At 43.5% G+C, this 20,538-nt stretch overlaps 1 protein-coding gene across 1 annotated transcript in view; it reads right to left on the bottom strand.

Annotated features, from left to right (window-relative positions):
- KIAA0319L (KIAA0319 like) overlaps positions 1–20,538 on the bottom strand; it is a 29,651-nt gene that overhangs the window by 2,947 nt on the left and 6,166 nt on the right. The window contains exons 4-20 of the mRNA XM_033080666.1: positions 15,598–15,880; positions 13,483–13,584; positions 12,538–12,638; positions 11,324–11,411; positions 10,219–10,311; positions 9,512–9,644; positions 8,429–8,657; positions 7,609–7,732; positions 6,950–7,082; positions 5,965–6,113; positions 5,513–5,664; positions 5,204–5,342; positions 4,726–4,885; positions 2,759–2,901; positions 1,677–1,799; positions 1,097–1,187; positions 650–741 (exon numbers count right to left, since the gene is read on the bottom strand). Coding sequence (XP_032936557.1) covers positions 650–741; positions 1,097–1,187; positions 1,677–1,799; positions 2,759–2,901; positions 4,726–4,885; positions 5,204–5,342; positions 5,513–5,664; positions 5,965–6,113; positions 6,950–7,082; positions 7,609–7,732; positions 8,429–8,657; positions 9,512–9,644; positions 10,219–10,311; positions 11,324–11,411; positions 12,538–12,638; positions 13,483–13,584; positions 15,598–15,880 — 2,335 coding nt within the window. The remainder of the gene's footprint in view (positions 1–649; positions 742–1,096; positions 1,188–1,676; positions 1,800–2,758; positions 2,902–4,725; positions 4,886–5,203; positions 5,343–5,512; positions 5,665–5,964; positions 6,114–6,949; positions 7,083–7,608; positions 7,733–8,428; positions 8,658–9,511; positions 9,645–10,218; positions 10,312–11,323; positions 11,412–12,537; positions 12,639–13,482; positions 13,585–15,597; positions 15,881–20,538) is intronic.

Genomic DNA, 20,538 nt, shown 5'->3' with positions numbered 1-20,538 from the left:
ATGCCACATGGAGCACTGAGGAATTCATGGATCTCCCTCTGAAATGCACCTGCTTACTGGAAAACTAGAAGATGAGCTAAAATGTGAAATTTTCACAGCCTGATGTGCACAAGAGCAAGAATAAATAAGCTGATGAATCAGTTGTTTGTGGTGGGCAAGTAGCAGAGCAGAAAAAAACCTCAATCTCTGCAATAGGCAAATATTTTCAGACTGTTTTCAGGTGTTGATCAGTTTAGTGTAATGTTTAGTGCCACTGAATTCCTGGTTTGCTGTAGAGAATGACCAAAGAACTGCATACTGGCAAAAAGGGAGCCAGAACTCAGGGGAAAACTAGAGAAGTTATAGTCAAGTCCTAGTTTTGGGCTTCCTGAGTCAGGCTGTTCTGCACAGCTTCAGTGCATCCACTTCCTACTTCTGAGGTACCAAGTGGAGACATCAGGATCAGGACAGTTTCAGTCCTAATTTCCAAACCTAAAAGTTAGATGACTTTACTAAATATCCCATATTCAGATCTGAGACAAGCTCTCAAATCTTCTGAGACCCCTCTGTCAGACCCTACATATTTGTTTCACTGTGATTTTGAGTCTGCTGAGGAAGAGTCCTCAGTCAGCATTCTGGAAGTGCTGAGCTCTTCTCTCTCATATTTTACCTGCTTTGGGATTTGGTTTTAATTCCAGGCTTTCTTGATCCGTTGCATCCAAAATCTTGTATTTGCTTTTTCTTTTGGATTTTCCTTTCCGTCTAAAGGGGAGGAAAAGGAATTAAGAGAGAATCCATTTCCAAAAGAGCCAGAAGAAAAACATCTCTGATTTTCAAAGTTAAAGCGCTTCCTATTTAGGATAATGTTCATATTACAAAGTGAAACATTAAAATGTTGCTAAGTTGCACATTTACAGGTTAATCCAAATTTTGCCTCTTAACATAACACAGAGTTGTGGGACTTCAACATTTAACGTGAAATATTTAAGTGAGAAAACCCAACATCCCAAGGTTCAGCAGATGACCTGCTGGGACAATGGGTTTGAATCTTTAACTTCCTACAGCAGACACTTGGCTGTGAAACCTGGATTCAGCAGGGGTTTGGTCTCAGCCCCACCTCTTGCAGCAGCAGATCACCATCCACGACAAGATTCCAAAGGCAACCACGATGACAAAAGATGCAATGATCACATACAGCACACTCCACTCTGCAAGCAAAACCCCAGAGATAAACACATTTTGGCACCTCATACAATTGACAGTGCATGTTTTAGGGGACTATTCTTGGGAAAGAAAAGCCAAGGCCAAGAATTAGAGGCTGGCATTCCCCACTGCAGCACCACCAGATCCCCTTGGACAGCTAAAGATCCAGTGCATGGACTCACTGGGCAGTTATCACCATGTGCTGGTTTATAAAATTTGCTTTCCTGTGGCAGAAAAGCCTCTGTACAGATGTGACAGAAGACAGCTGTGATTTATACACCCAGAATGGACTCAACTCTTAGTGAGTGTTCACTGGGAGGGTCTGAAGGGGACTCACTCCCCTATCAAACATCAGCCCAGGTGAGACAAGGGACTGTGTCCTGGTGTCACCATCTCATCAGAGCAACTGGGAGACAGGAGGTGCCTGGCACTGTGCCCACCCTGGGGGGGTTCTCTGCCAAGGTGCCCACCCTGGGGGGTCACAGTTTACATACCACAGTTGCTTTCGCCGTCCCCCATCTGCACCCTGAGGAAATTCTCCATCCAGAACGGGTCACACACACAGCGCTTGGTGAAGGAGTCACAGCGCCCGTGCTCGGAGCAGTTCAGCTGACAGGCTGGGGGCCAAAACCAGCAAGGTGAACTAAATGACTCACAGGTCAGGCAAAATTGGGACAAAATAGTTCAATACAGCCAACCCCTGCTGCAGGCTCTGAGCTGAATGTGGCCCCTCTGCAGCTCATTCATAGCTCAGCCTAATCACAAGAGGTGAGAAGTGCAAACGTAAGCACCTGGGCCTCATGCCAAACTGAAACATCCCACTTCACCAGCAACACACATTTTGCCTAATAAATCCTCATTTTTATATACATGTTATGCAATTTGTGTATTTGTCAAAGAAATGTTTTCAAACAAAGTTTTGATTTTCCAATTCAAACCCTGCCTGTGAGACAGACAAGAAACAAACAGATCCTTTGGAGAGACCAAACAGAACTGAAAAATTGCATCTGAAGGCCACAATATGGTAAGATCAGGAAGTAATGAAAATAATTACTTCACACAATTCTAGTTTCAATTCTCTAACTGATCAGCAAATGATCCTCACAGGATGGATCTCATAAAAGAGTGCTAATGTAAAGATGTAAAATAATGATAGAAGGGGAACATTTCCTGCAGACTGATGTTTGTGCTGCACAGGAAACAAGTGGATTCACAGCCACCAAGATGTGCAGTTTACTATTTTCAGGATGACACTACTTTCAGTGGCTGAGTCCATTAACACTGTATTTTAGTTTCATAAATATCAATCTCCTCTTCATTTTGTGGACTCTTATCTTCACAGCAACACTGTAAGCAATTATTTGTAAGAAGTTGAATAGTGAATAGACGGAATTAATTGGTAAATAAGTGATCAGCAAATAGTCTAATAGACTTAATTTTCTGTTTCCCATTTATTAACATGAAAGCTCCTGCAGTGAGTGTAAGTGTGTGGGCACGTGGGTGTTTTTAGCAGCCTTATTCTGTCAGCTGAAAAGAAGGTAAAAGATGTTCAGTCTGTCCCAAGACTCTCACTTACTGACTGTGTTAATCTCCAGTGCCCGGAAGATGAGGAAGTCTGACTGTTGTTTCCGCAGCTCGTTCTTCAGCGTCCAGGCCACCTCTCGTCCTTTGAATATCTGATGGGGAGGCTGGTTCTGCACAAAGAACACCATCTTCGTGCTGGAAGAAAGGCAAGAATTATTATCTGCTGCTTCACACTCTCCAGTCTGTCATTAGAGGGACTTACTCAGAATCCCAAATTTATCTCAAGACCAGACTTCTGGCTCTGTTTGAAAGCAGTAATGGCAGACCTGGTCCTACAGTAGGAAACCCTTCAGCATCTCTGATCCATTCACATTTTCCAAGCTAGAGTTGGACTGTTCTTGAATTTGCACATTAAGCAGATCTTTGCATGTTCATACTAAGCATTAAATCCCCAAATGTTAAGGTCCTGCTGTTTTCATATTCTCCTCCCTTCCTCCTTGTTGGACTTTACTACACCTGGAACTTGAGGGTCCATCTACCTACTCAGCACAGAGCACCAGACAGTGGAAGTTTACAGTCTTTTGCAGAGTTGAGTTTGAATGCACCAAGTATTATAGCCCAAAAACAACCCAGGTGTGAAGGATTCTGTATTCTTCAGCTTTTACTGCATTAACTTTATGATAGAAGAACTTGTTCCTCATGGCTTGCTCACCTTGCAGAGCCCTGTGGATCCTTTAGACTCACAAAAGGATGCATGAGGATTTATTATCACTAGTGAGCTTATGAGTCAATGGGATATCAGTGAAACCCTCAGAGTATGTGAAAAAGAACAAGCCAGCAGTCAGAGGAAAAAGCTCTTTTTTAAACAGAACAAGTTACTTTGATAGTGAAAGCAAAAATGGGATCTTAAAGCCATCTGTCAGGAAACAATCTCTGCTCTTTATAACACTTCCCACTCTTTAGTCTGCTTGAACATATAAACAGATGAAGCATTAATGACAAGAATCCCTTGCTTGCCTTACTCAGGGGTGACTGGCTTGCTCCTGGCAGAGACACAGAGCTAATGTTACAACAGAAGTGCTGGCTCCTCTGTTCTCAGCTCCCTAGGTTTGCATGGACAATGAATTCTGATTTTCCTGCTACAGCAGGCCACGTGGACATGAAGGAATCTATACATCACAGCACTTAGGGAAGTGTAAAGTAACAGCAGATTTATTGCTGACTTGCTGCAGGACTTAAAGCATGTCCCTTAAATCTTCTGTGCTTTAGGTACTTTAAACTACTCCCCTTTCAATAAAAACTAAGTGCAATATTGCACTTATTTCAACAGATTGCCACTCTCCAGGCAGGTAACACCACCCTGCTCAGCAGTCAACTTCCATGTGTTTAGGAGAAATGCAGTTTTCTGTAAGCCAACCAGTAATCAAAACTAAGCTCTTCTATCTCTTCAAACAGAAATTACATCACCTTTCAACATTTTTTCATACACTAAGTCAAAGCAGTTGTGTAGGCAATAAAGTTACTGCAGAATTAGTGGAAGGTGTCCCTGCCTGTGGCTGGGTGGTTGGGACTGGATGATCCTTAAGGTCCCTTCCTACCCAAATCAGTCTGGGATTGTATGAACCACCAATGAAGGTGAGGAGGGTTGTTACACACTCTGGTGTGCTGTAAGTGTTTCAGCAAACTCCTGCACCAAGCCCCATTACTTCAGTTACAGACCACAGCTGCAGAACATCCCTTCACACAGTCTCCACAATTTTCAAAAAACAAAGCAGATTTGTTCTTATTTTACAGGTTTGAGGTGAAAAGACATTAGCAGCAGCAGTTTTCAAGGGCAATGCACCATCTCCAGCAGGGAAAGATACTCAAGACCTGCTTGGCAACTCTGATCAGAGCAGGAATATCAACGTTAAGCACCAACTCCACATGTTCCGATGACCCAATCTGCTTTCCAAAAGGCCTTGATTTTCCAAACCCTCAAGCAATTCCTCACTGTGTACCCTCCCAGGTGAGTCCCACCTTTGCTCAGTGTATGGCTGGATCTTCTGCACGGTGATGTCTGAGTCAAGGACCCCCAGCAGCACTCCTATCTGCCGGATGAGCATCCCCTTCTGCCGCTCCGTCAGCTGGCTCACGTTCACATCCAGAATTATCTCCACCAGGTTATTCTTCCTAGGATCTAGAGAGATTGTAGATAGCACAGATCTTTAGAGTTTAGCAGCCTGGGCACAAGGCAGGGCTTTAGCTATCTTTCCAGGATGTTTCTGATTTGAACACAGAACTACACAGTGGCACTGTGGGAAGAGATACAAGTATGACTTTCACAGGTAACAGAAGCAGTGAGAGTGTCAGCCCTCAAAAACCACAGGAAAACACAACCATATCCCCTCAAACTTTTCACATTTGCAGTTCTAAACTGGACTAGATGACACATTTTCATTCTAGTATACTGTATCCAGATGGCTGCAGGTAAATGTGGTACAAAACCCAGACTCACCAGGTTTGACCTCCACTGTGGTCCTTTCCACATCACTCTCTCCTTTGGCATCTGTTACTCTGAGGTGAAATGTGTAGGTCCCTTCTACCAGATTAGACAGGAGGAGGACAGGATGCTGGTCTGAATTATTTAAGACCTCCTGGAAGGCAGAACAAAGTATGAGGGAACAAATTATCAAAGTAGCACCATGTATCATCTTTTTTCAGGATATGACAGAGTAACAGCCCAACCATGAGCTCTGCATTTCCTCAGGAGCTGTCAACACTACCTTGCACTGATTTTTGTGATCCTTTACAAAAGAAAGCTCACCCCAGCTGCAGGACTCCCCTCGTCCCGGGTCCACAAGTAGCTGACAATCCCCTTATCATCAGAGGACTTGGATCCATCCAACTCTGCTGTGTTTGTGGGCAAGGTGATGACAACGTTACCAGCAATCTTTGCAACGGGCGGCTTGTTTATCTCTAAATAAACAGAGAGAAAGCACTTGGAGAAAGATCTTGTAATGCCCAACCAAAAATTACTGCATAGATCTCCAGTGTACCCCAGAAATCCCTGTCTAACCCTAGGGAAGAGAAGGGAAGTACTGCAGGACTAAGCTGAAGATACTGTTCTTCCAGAAAAGGGCAAACCTCAAGGCCACTACAGCGCTCTCCACATTGTCTCCCTCCATTCTTTACTTTTATTGTGTTTCTGAGCACAGGTTTTGCTAACTGCTCAGAGAGAACCTGAGGCTGAGCAGCTTTGCTCGTGGCTGGATGTACCTTCTTTGACGATGACGTTGACGGAGCTTTGGCTCTGCAGGTTCTTCTCATCTTTCACTGTCAGGGTGAACTCGTATGTCCCAACCTGGAGGCCTGTGACAGTGGCAATGCTGCTGTTGGCATTCTCCAGCTTCACACCATCTGGACCCCTAACCAAGACACAAGGGGTTTGGTTAGTTTTTGACCTTTTTCAGAGGTTTTGATCCATTTAAACTTTGCAGAGAGCACTGGAGGCAGCCTTGCTCTTAACAGGAGCCTGGAAATAAGAGTCCATGATAAAAGCAAAATTATGTTCTCTAGTTACAGCAAGATAATCTGTAGAATAAATGCAGGATCCAGAACAAAAAGCAGAATTTCTGGCAGTTTAACATTTTGGTTAATTTTAAACCAGAGGAACACTGAAAACAGCATTTAGGTGGTGTTTACAAATAGTGGTACTGTCAGCAAATTGGTTTGTGAACTGCACAATGAGCCAATTTTGTAGAAAAAAAAAAAAGGTACAAAGCAAAACCAGTCCTTTATTTCTAGGGCTTTGCACAGACTTTGCATTAGCAAACAGAAAAAGCTACTGCAAGTTGCTCATAGGCTTTTTCCTGAATTCCCTAAAGCATTTCAAGGAATTTAGAGTTGGAAGACTCATTTAAATAAATTGCAGAAGCACTGAGTTAAGAGGCCCTGCTGTTGTTTCAATTACAAGGGTCAGACTCTCCATGAGACCAAGACAAAGCTCCACTGCTGTGAATGGAAACACTGCTGAGCCACACCACACTCAGAGTGGCAGTCAAGCCTAGAGATGAAGGCAAAGCTATTTCTCATGCTCAAAGAAAACTCCACTTCTTTCCAACCAAACATAAATCCTTGTCGTATTCAGGTCATTGGTAAAGCTTGTCAGGCCCAATGTGATCATGACTGAACACAGGGGAGGTGTGAGGGTTGTTTTAAATGAAAGATTTAGATACACAAGAACATGGAAGGGCATACACACCGTGTTTTTTCCCAAAGAAAGAAGACTATCTTCTGGTCATCTGAGCTCTTACTGCCATCTAGAGTGGTGCTGTCCACAGGAAGAGTCAATTCTTTATCTGGACCAGCATCTGCCTTTGGGGGTTTGTTGTTCTCTGGAAAAGAATGCAGATTTCTCATACACACACCATAAAGGTGAAACTTAAAACAGCACCATTAAGATTTCTCCATGATCTCTTGCCCACTACCTTGTACTCAGATAAAGCGAATAGAATTCTGTGAAGAATTCCAATGAGCATTTCATTCACACATCTGCAATAAAATGAGACTGAAAACTACTTCTGATTTTTGCTGTCATTCTCCAAGTACTGCTCCACTTTTCCTGTCCCCATCCCAGGACCCAGCACCATGTACAGATACAGCTGTTTGGAAATACAATCCTGCCTTTATTGCAGGAAAATATCAATTAGGTTACATTGTGTGAAATACGAGAATGGTCAATAAGACAATATTCCTACAAGCTTTATTTTGCTCATTTATCAGCAATATACCAGCCCAGAATGGCCCTCAATCAGAGCAGCTTATTTGAAAATCACCATAAGATCTCAAGGTTGCTGACAGATTGCTGCTCACCTTCAACCCCTGGAAGGGAAGCAGCAGCAGCAGGTAAAGGCAGCTTACCTGGCTGGACTATCACAGTGACCTCTGCAGTGGACTGGTGCCCAGCAGAATCAGTCACTATGAGCTGGTAGGTGTAATCACCTTCCTGCATTGCAGAGAGCTGCAAGACTGGTGTCCTCACACCCTGTGAGAAAAGATATTCATGGAATAAAAACAATCCTGATGATGGACCAGAAGACTCCAGCACATTCTAAGGGGTTATTACCAACTCCTGCTAGGGGAGCAGGAGTCTGTGCCACTTCAGCATGCAAAGCTCTTGCAGCTGAATTTATGTACTCTGCAAGGACACTGCTGTGGGACATAACAAAAGTAATGCCATACAAGCAAACCTTCTGGGATTCAGTAGTTCCCAACTCCAGTAAAATCTCTGGGGAGCCCTGTGCAAATCCCACACATTGTGAACCTGATTCATGGGCTTTCTTATGCTATAAATTTTACAGTAGTAATAATGTTTATAAGAAAAATGACACAGAAACAAGTTCCAACATTTACTGTTTAGCACTGAGGAGAGTCTGGCCAGTATCAGCAAAATTTAGACTGCAAGATTCAGCTCAAAAGTTCCCACCTCTCTCAATCCCCCTTCTTCAGCATGATTTGAAACTGCATTGCTCAAGAAAGGAACATGATGCCAGTGATGAGGCTGGGGCACCAGCTCAGCCACTAAACCAACAGCAGCTTCACACAGATTTAGCTTTAAGCACACACTCAATCATCACACATTTGCTCTGCAGGATTCTAAAAGACATTTGCTAACAGTGGTGTTATTATAGATAAAAACCCAGCTAGTGAGCCATCCAGAACACTGGGGAGCTGCACTGACCTGCATCTCCATCACCTTCCCTTTGCTGTTGGGGCTGAGCAGCCACTCGTAGCTGACAATGCTGTGGTCGTCCGTGCTCTGGTTGCCGTAGAGCGTGATGGAGTTCTGGGGCAGGGTGATCACCTGGTTTGGGCCAGCATTGGCCACTGGGGGATAATCCACTGCCTTCTTCACAGTCAGGTTGGCAGTGGTGGAGTTGCTGGCACCATCTGAGTCCACGACTGTTAGACTGAAGAGGGAAAAGAGAAGTGAAAGCACTGAAGAGTGATGGTGATCAGAGCTGAATACAGCCTTGTCTGAATACAAACTTCCCCTAAATGTCCAATTACCAGCCTCAAAGTTCAAGGAATTCAACAGCCACATCCATCTCTCACTTGAAATCTAACCAGTTCCAAGGTGAAACACAGAAGTGCATTACTAACCCACAAGTGGGCTGGACACAGCACATCTCAGGTAGGCTGGTAACACAAAACACAACAGCTTTTTGCTAAATCTAGATCTGAACATGCATCTGATTAGTGCACATGCCAACTGTTTAACAAGAAAGCAGCATTCAGTAAGAGATACTCCAGTTTATCTTACTTTAAATACATCTGCTGATGCAGTGATGGACATCACACCAAAATACAGACCAAAGAAAAAACAGAGGACAAATAAAAAAGTAAAATCAGCTACCACCTATTGCCCAGGCTGTGCATGAAACTATTAGGCCTCATTCACTTATCTGAGACAAACACATTGCATTTAAAAACTGGAATTGAAGACTTCATTTCTTCCTAAACCTTCACCCAAAGTGTTTAGATTTGACATTTCAAGAGACATTTTGCAGCACTGACAGACCAGCCATCATCTTAACCAGGGCTACAAGTCAAGAATAAGAAGTAGCTGGACAGCTTATCTCTCCTGAAGTGCCAACCTACAAAACTACATGAAAGTGTAGGAGTGGAGAGAGAGAACATCACAAAATTGAGTTCTCTCCATGCTTTGTTTTGTTTGTTTTTTAACCAGATGAACACTTGAGGAAGTTCATACATTTCACTCTTAAGGGATGAGAGCTGATGGACTCTGCCAGGTGTGACCTACCTGAATGTGTAATTGCCAGGTACCAGGTTGGTCAGTGTCAGGATGGCAGTGTCACTGGAAACCTTCTCCTCCCGCAGGGGACCCTTCAGCTCTTCCCAGTGGTAGCTGATAATTTTATCATCATCCGTGCTTTCTGTTTCAGTAAAGGAGGAAAACACACACACAAGGAGTTGGAAAATGGTACTTCACAGATTCCAGATGGTCAGTCCCTACTTCTGCCCTGGGTTTAGTAGGCAAAGATATTTTTGGTCCAAGCCCAGAGTCTGTGTTGTGCTCACACATCCAAACTGTAACAAATCAGTGCTAGCTGGGGCTAAGACAACCTGAATTTGTTTTAAAGGAACTCCTGAAAAGCTCTAGTGCAGGTCAAGATCACTGAAGGTGGTGTGTCAGTAACTTAGATGTTTGAAGTTCAGCCAAGAGCCCAGTAATTTTGACTGACAGTAATTATTTTTTGATTCTAAGCAGCAACCTCCAGAGCTTTTCCTTTTTTAGGAGATTAGCTCAGGCCAGTGCCCTTCAAAAGGGAACACGGAGAGGTGATGTTGTGTGTGTGTTCTGCTCTCCTGGCCAGAGAGGCTAATTCTTTTCACTGAATTGTGTTTGACAGTGTCACTGTTTCTCTTAAACTTTATGCAAAAGGCCAGCCCAGGACCAAACACAAACCAGCCCTGCTGGATGCTGCACTCAAACCTGCAGATACTCACTGCTGCCATCGATGAGAGTGGAAACGGTCGGCAGGGAGATTTCCTGGAAAGGTGGGGACACGATGGCAACTGGAGGCTGATTCACCCGGGGCTCTGCAACAACAACCCAGCTGTTAGCATGACAATACAGGCACAAAGCCCTGGCCAAGGAACTGCAAAACTATCAGCAACAGTGATTTGTGCTTCCAGCATGTTCTACACCAGCTTGGGGAATCTATGCTACCAAAAGGGGGTTCCAACAGTGTGGAGGTGAACAGCCAGCACACCAGAGCTCTGGGAAGGCTGCACTGTATAGGTTTTCCTCTACTGGGTCAAGCACCTACAGCTTCTTGCCACAGTGTGACTGCTGCTCTGAAAACTGAAGGATTTTGGTGCATGCTGCCAGCTGCAAAGTCACTGCTTATAAGGAAATGATCAGCCACAGCACCCAGAAGACCAGCCACACTCTCCTGCTGATTTAGGGAGTGCAAGAACCCTTCTTTGCCCACAAAGCTTGTACAAGAAGTCTTGCTGAAGACTGCAAAATGAAGGGGTTTTATTGAAACCTGTGACTGTCTCTTTACACAGGCACCTAAAAGGTGAGGCAGTCAGGACAAGATGCTGTATCTCCACCAGCTCATCTGCAAATCATGTCTTACAATAAGGAATGAGATTTGACTTAACCTGCCTATGGTTGGGAATGATATTCCTTACTGGACAGGGAAGAAAGCAACCTCCAAAGGAGCTGCAAAACTCTGGCTTCTCTTCAGCTTTTGTTCCTGCTGATACAAGTCTTTTGTCAGACTGCAGCTAGTTTTTATAGAAGCAGTGGCCTTTCAGGGTGAGGTGTTTGCTGAGCACTTCCCTATCAGCATTACAGCTCTTTTATCAAGTGGTTGGCTTGATGCAGTACAGCAAAAATAGCTGTGTATTAGCATCAGCTTCCCATCTCAAGAAATTATTTAATACACATATATATGTGTGTGTATATATACACATATATATACACACACACTACAAGTTCACAGCACAATGAATTATCACCAAACAATCTAACTACATGGTACAGTTGCCTTGGCCTGTCAGAGATGGGTGAAGTCAAGGAAAATCCAATCCCAGCACTGACCTGGATTCACTGTTACATTCACATATCCCTCTCCATGAGCATTTTCCCCATCAACCACGACTTTGAACTCGTACAGGCCAACAGTAAGCTAAAAGAAAAAAAAAAGATTATTTACCTACAGGTTGGTGGCACCTCGTCAGTACCTATTGGAAGGTCAAGTTCCTGTGCTTTGGCAAAGAAGCACCCAGGTAATTGTGCTTCAGCCTCTGCATGCACAGCAAAGGGTGGTTTCCAGGTTAAAATGGTATCACACATATTTCAGTTTACAATGGCTATGCAGAAACCAAAGACTCGTATTTCTCTCTGTCACAGGACTGTCTGTCAAGCTTTATTTTCCAGTAACAATAGGCAAACAGAAGAGAGATAACAGAGATTAGTTCAGGTTGTCTGGCTACTGGAATCTGTACTAGCAGATTGCATTTGAGGTGAGAAAATCTCTTCTTGTGTGTTTTTATAAATGCAACTTCTCTTCCTTCTAGGGGACATGAGCCAGGCAGTCACCTCTTTACCATTCACTGTTGAGCCCAAATGAGAGGGTGAGGGACCAGATGCTGGATAACAATCTTGATACCCAAAAAGCTGAAACCCTGACAGAGACCTGCACACTCCTTTCAAATGGTTTGGCTCTGCATTATATCCTCACTAAAGCCTGTACATTTTTTCTCCTGAGTGCAGTAGAATCCAGGCTGCTGGAAGGAATGTCTCAAGTACAGAACTGTATATTCACAGTACTTAGAGTAATTTCCTTGTTAAAATCCCCATGTGCAGGAACTGGCAACCCTTTCCCTGTCAGAGCTTGTCTAAAAGCAGCAGCCAGGGACATGCCACGAGGTATTGCAGGGCTCTTGTTAATGGAAGCAGCAAGTTCCTCTTCCAGTGGGCAGTAAAAGGCTCACACCTAATCAGACTACCACACTGTTCCAGAAATATTCCCACCTTTTGCTCCTGTTAATTTCTGCCATTTGTGTGCCTTGTCACACTGCTTGTAGGCAGCTTGTAACTCCTGAAATCAATTCCTTCTTTCCCTCGTGCCAGATCGATGTCCTTTTTCTACGAGCCTCAGAAGAGGGCTTGCAGTCAAATGTTGGCTGCCTGCCCATCATGCAATTTCCTATTCATCCTGAAATCCCATACAAGTCTTTCCTGGCTGCTGGGGTCCCCATTTTCTCCATTGGCATTTAATACAACAGGATACAAAGCAGCCAAAGCTTTACCTTAGACAACTTCAGGGTCTGGGAGTCTGGCTTCCCTGCCATTTCCCCACTGTAGTCTTTTGGATGAGTAATCAACTCCCACTCATAGGAATATGTGGTTCCTTAAAAAAAAAAAAAAAGAAAAGGTCCAGATGTTTGTTTTCAAAGCCTGTCTTTCTGCCACACTAAAGAACTGCAAAGGTATTAAACATTTACAAGGCACATTCTGCTGTACTGTGGAGAAATGAGACAGCTTGGGCTGCGGCTTTTTGGGAATATACCCAGGAAAAGAGACAATCTGTGCTTCTAAACTCATTTACTCTGGAATCAGAACTCATCTTTCAGCCTCCAAGGCAATAAAGAGCTTTGGAACAATCACAGCTCCAGGATAATAAGAGAGAAAAGCCTTATCACATCCTGAGATCCTGCAGACACAGGAATGCCAATTTTTGAACAGGAATGAATCAATCCCTGCTGCTGCACAACATGGAACACACCTGCCTCTGCAGCTCCCACTGCCAAAGTGGAGACAGTTAAGATAAGAACTTTAAAAATATCTGCCAACAATTTGCATGATGAAATGAGGAGTGTATAGAACGTGTTCCTCAGCAGGCAAATACCCCAATTTAGATTTCAATTACTTGCTAATACAGCTCAGTTCCTATCAGCAAACATCAAGAATAGATGCTAAAAATCCAATTCTTCCTCACACACTACCCTGAGAATGTGTCATCTCTTCCCACAATCTCCCAAATCCACTGGCTTTGTAGCACTTTCCATTTTTTTGTGTCCTGCTATTTTCTCTAAGAGGCAGCACGAGGTAGTAACTGCATATGAAACATTTCCACAGGAAAGTGCTCTCTGACAAAAGACATTTTCAAGACTGCCCTCATTGCATGCCATACATAATGACTGTTTGCCTTTTCACATCCCAAGCCCTTAGCAGAACTCCCAGGGAAGCCTTACCAGGTGGTGGTTCAGGAAGCACAAATGCATTTAGCTGAACTTCATTCTTTGGCAGGGTCACTTCGACGCTGTCTCCAGCAGAAACCACCAGTTCCTTCATGGCTGAAAGGGACATAGAATTGGAAGAGGAACAGGAAAAAAAAAAGTAAATAAATCCACCTTGGTTTCAGTTTATGGAATAAACCCCAGCTATAAATGATGATGTATTTTGTAAACATCCTGTTCAAGAGACCTCCCATTTCAGATTTCCCTCTGTTTGTCAATGCAAAAGCACTAATGGGGGTTTACAATTTTTACACAAGCCCAAAATAACTCAGTCACCTCTCTCTTTGCAGATACTGTGCTGAAATGTGGCCCTTGGGCCCTGCACAGAGGAGTCTCTTCACCCAGGTCCAGCAGGATGGGAAGGGCTTGATTTGACAGCTTTTGGCAGAGAACTCAGCTGCAGGCTCATGGCACTGCGAGACAAACACTGCTACTTCCACCCTGCAACTCCAGAGCTTCACAAATATATAAAGAATCCACAGAATTCCTTTTCTGAAAAATTGCTTGAGGGCTCAGAGAACTTTTTTAAACCTGCATAGCTGCCATGGAAGTTCAAGATACAAACCTGGTCCTTTTATTTGTATTTTCTTTTCCACCCCTGCTCAAGAATTTTCTTGCCATTCCATTTCAAATAAACTGACAGGTTGCTTTTAAAGACTACAGGGTAACCTTGAAAACTATGGCCAGGGACATATTTTTTCTGCTTTTTATTAGCATTAAGATAATCAGAAAATTGAACACACTTCTTAAAAACACTTCTTGGCCTCCTCATCTCCCTCTTCCCATTTGCTTTATATTTGTCTTTTTATTATTGGATCTGAGAATCATGCATAGAAAATATGCTTTCTTTGGTTTGACCCTGTCAAAGACAATGTTTCAGAGGTATGCACAAAAAATCCAAGTTCCAAAAAATGGGAAAAAAAGGACCTTAAACATTCAGCTATTTTCCCATCTATTATTTATCTATCTTCCAATTTTAACAGCTTGTGGAATTAATCACCTTTCTTTCCCCTCTCAAATCCTCCATCAGTCTTTCATCTGCAAAGAGTTCCAAGGCAAAAAGAAAATCAGATCTCATTAGGAAATAATAAAAACAAAACCAACACAAACAGATTTAAAAATACTGGGAAAACTTGGTAGCTTGGAAAAACTACACTTTACATCATCTCTGCATTTGTTAGCAAAACCAGGAGGCCCTGGCCATGTTAGTCTTCCCAGACAAGCCAAGGAAGATGTTTAAAGTATATTTTCCACTTTTAGCTGGGGTAAGCCCTTAGAAAAAACCCAAACCATTAACTTGTCAGCACAAGCAGCCAATGAGCTTCCTGCCAAAAAACATCTCTGGATGCAGTGCTTCCCTTATACTTTCCATTTGTTCCCTTGTAAGGGAAAGGAACCCTAAATTCAAAAGAAATTCAGCTGTGAATGCTTCAGCACACTGGATTAAGTGAGTTCTGAGACAGCACACGAGCAGTACACGCCATTCCCTGTGCGTAGCCAGCCCTACAGGGAGAGCTGACAGCCTGCCTGAGGGAACAGAGCTGCCAAAGGGCATTTTGGCCTTTATGCATTTTCAACAGTCTGTTTTAGGAAATAGCAGTGTGAACAGAAACATCATCATGCTGCAAAGCTGATGGCTAACAGCCAAGTACACTGCTCTCCACGGCTGAACTGTGCAGAGACACTTCAGGGACAGAAAATAATCAGTTACACCCTTCTCTGAGCACACATTAAGATTGCTGCTGGAATTGATGGATAGCAGCATGCCAAGGCTACTGGAAAAACACTTCCTGGGACTCTGCCCCACATCACATCTCAGCCTTCACTTTGGCAATTAAGATATCCCCATTAGTTCCCAGCTGTCCTCACATGCAATGGTCACATGCAGATTTATGATGCCCAAGTCCCATTCCAGACCTCAGGAGTTACTGGGATCCAACAGCACACATTCTGACACAGGTGGCTCAGTATTTTCTCCAAGGTACCACAATTATCTCCTATTTTTCCACACTGCCTTGGCTTGAAAAAGCCTGAGCAGGTGATATTTGCTGGAGACCTGCAAGTCCTCACCTGGTGTGGTGGCAGGAGTGCTTGGGGCTGCAGCAGTGCTGCTCTGGCCTGTAGGAACACTGCCATTTGTGGGGACTCCACTGGGCACAGAAGTGGCTGCCTGTGCCTTTGCTGTGCTTTTCACTGGCACAGGGCTGTCTGTAGGAAACACCTCAGAGTGAGCATGGGCATCATCAGGCTGCCCAGGCTTCTCAGTCTTCCCTGGAGCTGTCAAGTCCAGTGCCACAGGGCTGGAGAACGTAGCCACCACTGAGGGTGCTGGTGCAGATGTTCCTGTGTGGATCTGTAAAGGAAAAAGTTGTCTGAGTTTGACCTGAACACTGAATGGCAGTTTTATATTGCCCTTCTCCTCCTACACAGTTATGGAGGCTGAAAAGTCCCTCCTTTGTTTTTCCAGAAGGAATTATTACAGCTTCCTCTTCTCTCTTCTGAAGTGTTTCTCCATGCTCTTCCTCCACAACAGAGAGACCATTTCTACCCCAGCTGAACACCAGTTAACACCAAACTTAGCTACAGCATTAAACAAGGCTGTTGATGTGGCAAATATAACAGAAGATCCAGATTCAAAACTGCAGTGAGGGGAGCTAAAAGTACAGAAAGGTGGGATAAGACAGACCCTAAAGACAGGGACCACAAACTGGGGTTCATTTACTTTGGCTGTGATTTCTTTTTCCTGAAGCCATGCAGTTGGCCAACACAAAGCAGGAGGATTGCAGTAGCATCTTTATGTAATAACTGAATTGTTACAGCAAGAGGAAATTTATTTTGGAATTGCTTTTCAAAGCAAGGTGAGCTGACACACAGAGTTCCCTGCATGCCTGCCCCAGGAGATGCTGCTGGGACAGGGAGAGGAGCTGGAGGGCAAAAGGTTTGCTGACATCCACACAGGATGAGCCACTTGATTGAAAATAATCAGAACAATTTCCTTTCTTTCATCAGAAAATTCCTTTTACCTAGCTCCATTCCAGTTCCTAGCCTGCCAGCCCACACTCCTGACAATTTACCCTCCACCGTGAAGTCCATGTGTGTAGCACCTTCTCTTTTTTAGCTAACTCTATTTTGAGAACAGCTGCTAAATATTTAAAATGGAGCAATTTACCATCTTTGAATCAGAAAGTGCTTTGGAACTGAATTTCCCATCACTACTCCCCATCAGAGGAGTGATTAAAAACTCATATTGAAGGAAATATACTCAAGTTTTCAGACTGTGCTGTTGGTATTCAGTCCAGGAAACAGGAACTGGGAAAACACTCCAGACCATGGTGGGCAACATCCTTGTCAATAAATGGGCTGGGCTTTAGAAAATACTAAATGTTGGTTGTAAAAATAAAGGTGTGCTGCCCACACTGAACAACCAGCCAAGGCAGGTGCAGCACTGAAGGCACTGAGGGTTTCTCTGCAAGGTTTTTGTTTCAGCTTTGGGCAAATAATTTCCTCCTCTCAGCTCACTTTGCTCTCAGAATGTTTGATTAATATCTGAGCTTTATGGAGCAAAGAATCAAACACTATTTGTTAGTGTTACAGACATAAGCTGTCTTCCTTTATTTGGTTACTTGTTAATGGCTTATTCAAACAAAAAAATGGATTCTGTGGAGTCTATGCAGGAAAAATCTGGCATGCTGTTCTTCCTCATTGGCCTCAGGACAGCTGGATGTCCCAAGCTGTATCACCTTCCACCCACTGACAACTTCAAAGGGTACTGATCCCCCTTCCTCAAGATCAAGTTTGAAATGCTGGCAGGAAAAAAAGGGGAACAACCAGACAGGAATTCAAGTGAGACAGACTCTTTTGGAAAGGCACAGGAGCAGAATGTTTCCTGACTTCCTACCACTATAGGAAACCACTTTTTGCTTCTCAAGAATCCACCCAGAAGGGTGACAAAAACAAGAGTGACAAACAACACACAGGAGATCCACATTCACCTGCTGGCCACAGCAGAGTCCCCACTTTGCTTGGCAATATTTCCAGTGAGCTGAATGCTTTCTTGACTCACTTTTAAATCCAAATAAAACCTCACTTTACAGTTAAGAGAGATCCTCTTCCTTCCAAAAGTCTTCAGGATGAATTGACAGCTAAATGTCTGTGGAGAGCTCGAATAAGATAAGCTTTCCCTGGGGCAATATAACAGTCAAAAATGCCTCCAATGCTTGCAAGCTGAGACATTTCTTATCTTTGCTCCATAACTCTGAATTCTTTAAAGCAAAGAACAGATTATTTCATTCTTGGGGATAAACGACAAGGAGACTAGAAGTTTGCCAGCTGTCCTATCTTATTAGCTTAGAAAATAGAGAGAAGTGACACATTGGCCTGAGTCAACACAGGAGCCTCAGACAATTTTGATTCCAACCCCTAAATGCCTTTGGCCTGAGACAAATTGCCTAGTGTCCTTGTCTGAGAGTCCCATGTCTGTTAGAGGGACCAGAGCAGCCCTGTGCATCAGAATCCACAGCAAGCCCAAGTTACTTGAGAGAAAAATACCTCTGTCCTGGAATTTACTTTTATTTTTCAATTTAAATAGCCCTGATCTGAATTTACACAATGGGCTCTTCTCAGCTTAGATGATGTCCCTGCTGCAGTAAGTGCCACATCTGAGAAGACTCTTAAGACACTAAAATGTAGGTAATGTCACAAACCATTACAGAGTTAGTGCTGGTGGTAAAGAGAGACATTTCCTTGCTTCTCGTGGATGAAAAGCACCCAGCCCTTGCAGGAAGTGTGACAGCAAGAGCCAAACAGGGGCTTTGATGTGAGAGCAGGAATGAGGTCTCTGGCTCTGTTGCAATGCTCTGGCTCCAGCCTTTCCCACTCTGCCTGCAGAGCTGCTGCAGTGCTGCAGCAGCCTCACTCAGCAGCAGTGCTGCACTTAAATGCTTCTCCTGACTGGCTATAAAATGTGTTGCTATATTTTAAAATTGACAAGGAATTCTACAACGAGACAGAAAAAACCTGGTGCCTAGAAAATATCACTCACTTTAATGAAAAAGTAGCAATCTCCCTTAGTTAAGGGCTGATGAGCAGGATGCACTGTGGTTTATCCTGGTTCCATAGCATGGATACAGTAAAACCAGAAATAAATAATCACTGCAGATAAGCAAATGCCATTGCAGATGGCTGTGGAGCCATCAGAACTGCAAGAGGAAAATTCAAACCCGCAGAGGCAGTGTTTACCCAAAACTGTCATTTTCCCTCTCTCTGAGCCTACAAGAGCACAGGAAAAGATTTGCCTTCCACACATTCAGTGCTCAGCAGAGGACAAAAAGCACTTTGATTTCAAATGTCCTTTCCTGCTTGAGGTATTTGATGCTCTCAGGTATGAACAGCCAGTAGTGTCCCCATTTTCCAACTCTTCCTAAAGAACAGCATTAAACACCCAGCCATGTGCTCCATGGATTGGACCAAATGTAGCCAGGAGAAATTCTAGTGATTTCAGCATGGGTGTAACTTTATTTTGGTCCATAACCAACCCTCCTGGAAGGTCTGGCCATGCCCCAAGAACACATCCTCCAATGTTGCATCCTTGGCTCACATTAAACTGCTCTTGGATTTGAAGTACAAGGACAGCTGCAGAGCTGGCTTTGCATTTTGCAGGTAAAGTTGGATGGTTCAATAATCCCAGAATTAGCCCAGGTGGGTATTTTAATTCTTCCTTCTCCTCAAAATCTCCATCCTAAACCTCAAAAATGCAAATGCCAGGAATTCTATCATGCCCCTATATTTTAGTAGAAAGTTTTTATTTTTATGAATTTGCATTTTGTTAAGAGACATGGACTTTCTTATTAGCAAATATCATCAAGGAGAGTAAAAACCTCTCCCCAGCACACATCCAACAGTGCACATTAATGACAATGGGAGCAATTTCTAAAGATGGGAAATTCTGCATGTTCAGCAACATTCAGGAATTGATTAATCAGTGTAATTTAATATTTACAACCAGTTTACTAGACACACACTGGACAGTAATAGCAGGATAACCTGGAAAGCAAAACTGCAAACAGAACAAGCAGGGAGATGTAAAAGTTGCTCCCCAAGAGCAAAAGAATACTTTTAAGAGTGGCTGCAAAGACATCTGCTCACATGTGTGACAGCTGAGAGAATGGGGTCACCCTGTTCAGCTCAACTGCTGGGAGTAGAAAAGAACAAGGAGGGTGGAAAGGCTGCAGCATTGCAGGGGAGAGAGAAAGCTGAGCTCAAGTTGGCCCCAGGTGCTGGGGGGGTTCTGGAAAATCAAACATTTGTCAAGTTTTAGTGCCTGGTTTCACCCTGGCAGCCTGGGAGCTCTCAACAGTGTCCCTTGGCTGCTTGCCACATCCTGCTGCAGGGTGGTGGCTCAGGCAGTCACAGCCCTACCTGCAACCAGGATTTGAAAAATTCAGTCATTTCCAGAACCACAGGCACTGGTTTTGTACAATGCCAAATCCCTGAAACACAGCAAAAGCTATTTCAGGAACAGTTTAACAAAGTAGAACTATATTTCACCATCAGGAGTGCACAAGCATTTTTGAGATAAGGTTAAAAAAATTATTTGCAGATGTGAAAATACAAATATCACTTAACAATTCAAATGTGCCAAATTCTCTGTAAGATCAAGATGTACTGGCTTAACACTGTATGTATTTGGAGTAAAGACTAAACTGATTTCATTCACCCTGTGCCAAGGTAAGCTTTGGTGGATTTGAGAAACAGAAGTACTCTTCAAAAAAGAGAACATTTGGCATTAAGATGCCAACTCAAGCAAGCAGATTGACATAGAAATACACTGTGAGTGCTATGCATGACTCCATAAAATAACATAAAAATAAATAATGTATTTAATGCCTTGATTCAGCATTAAATGAACACAGTTTATTTTATTGCGTGGATCTGAACAGGTTCTTTTACAGGTAACAGCTTTCAGCTCCCAAACAATTCCCACTGACATGTCACCTTTCCTTCCCATCTGGG

This window comes from Catharus ustulatus, chromosome 26, assembly GCF_009819885.2.
Source record: "Catharus ustulatus isolate bCatUst1 chromosome 26, bCatUst1.pri.v2, whole genome shotgun sequence".
NCBI classification, from domain to species: Eukaryota; Metazoa; Chordata; class Aves; order Passeriformes; family Turdidae; genus Catharus; species Catharus ustulatus.
Note: the sequence above shows the minus strand (reverse complement) of the source record. Positions and strands in the feature narration are given on the sequence as shown.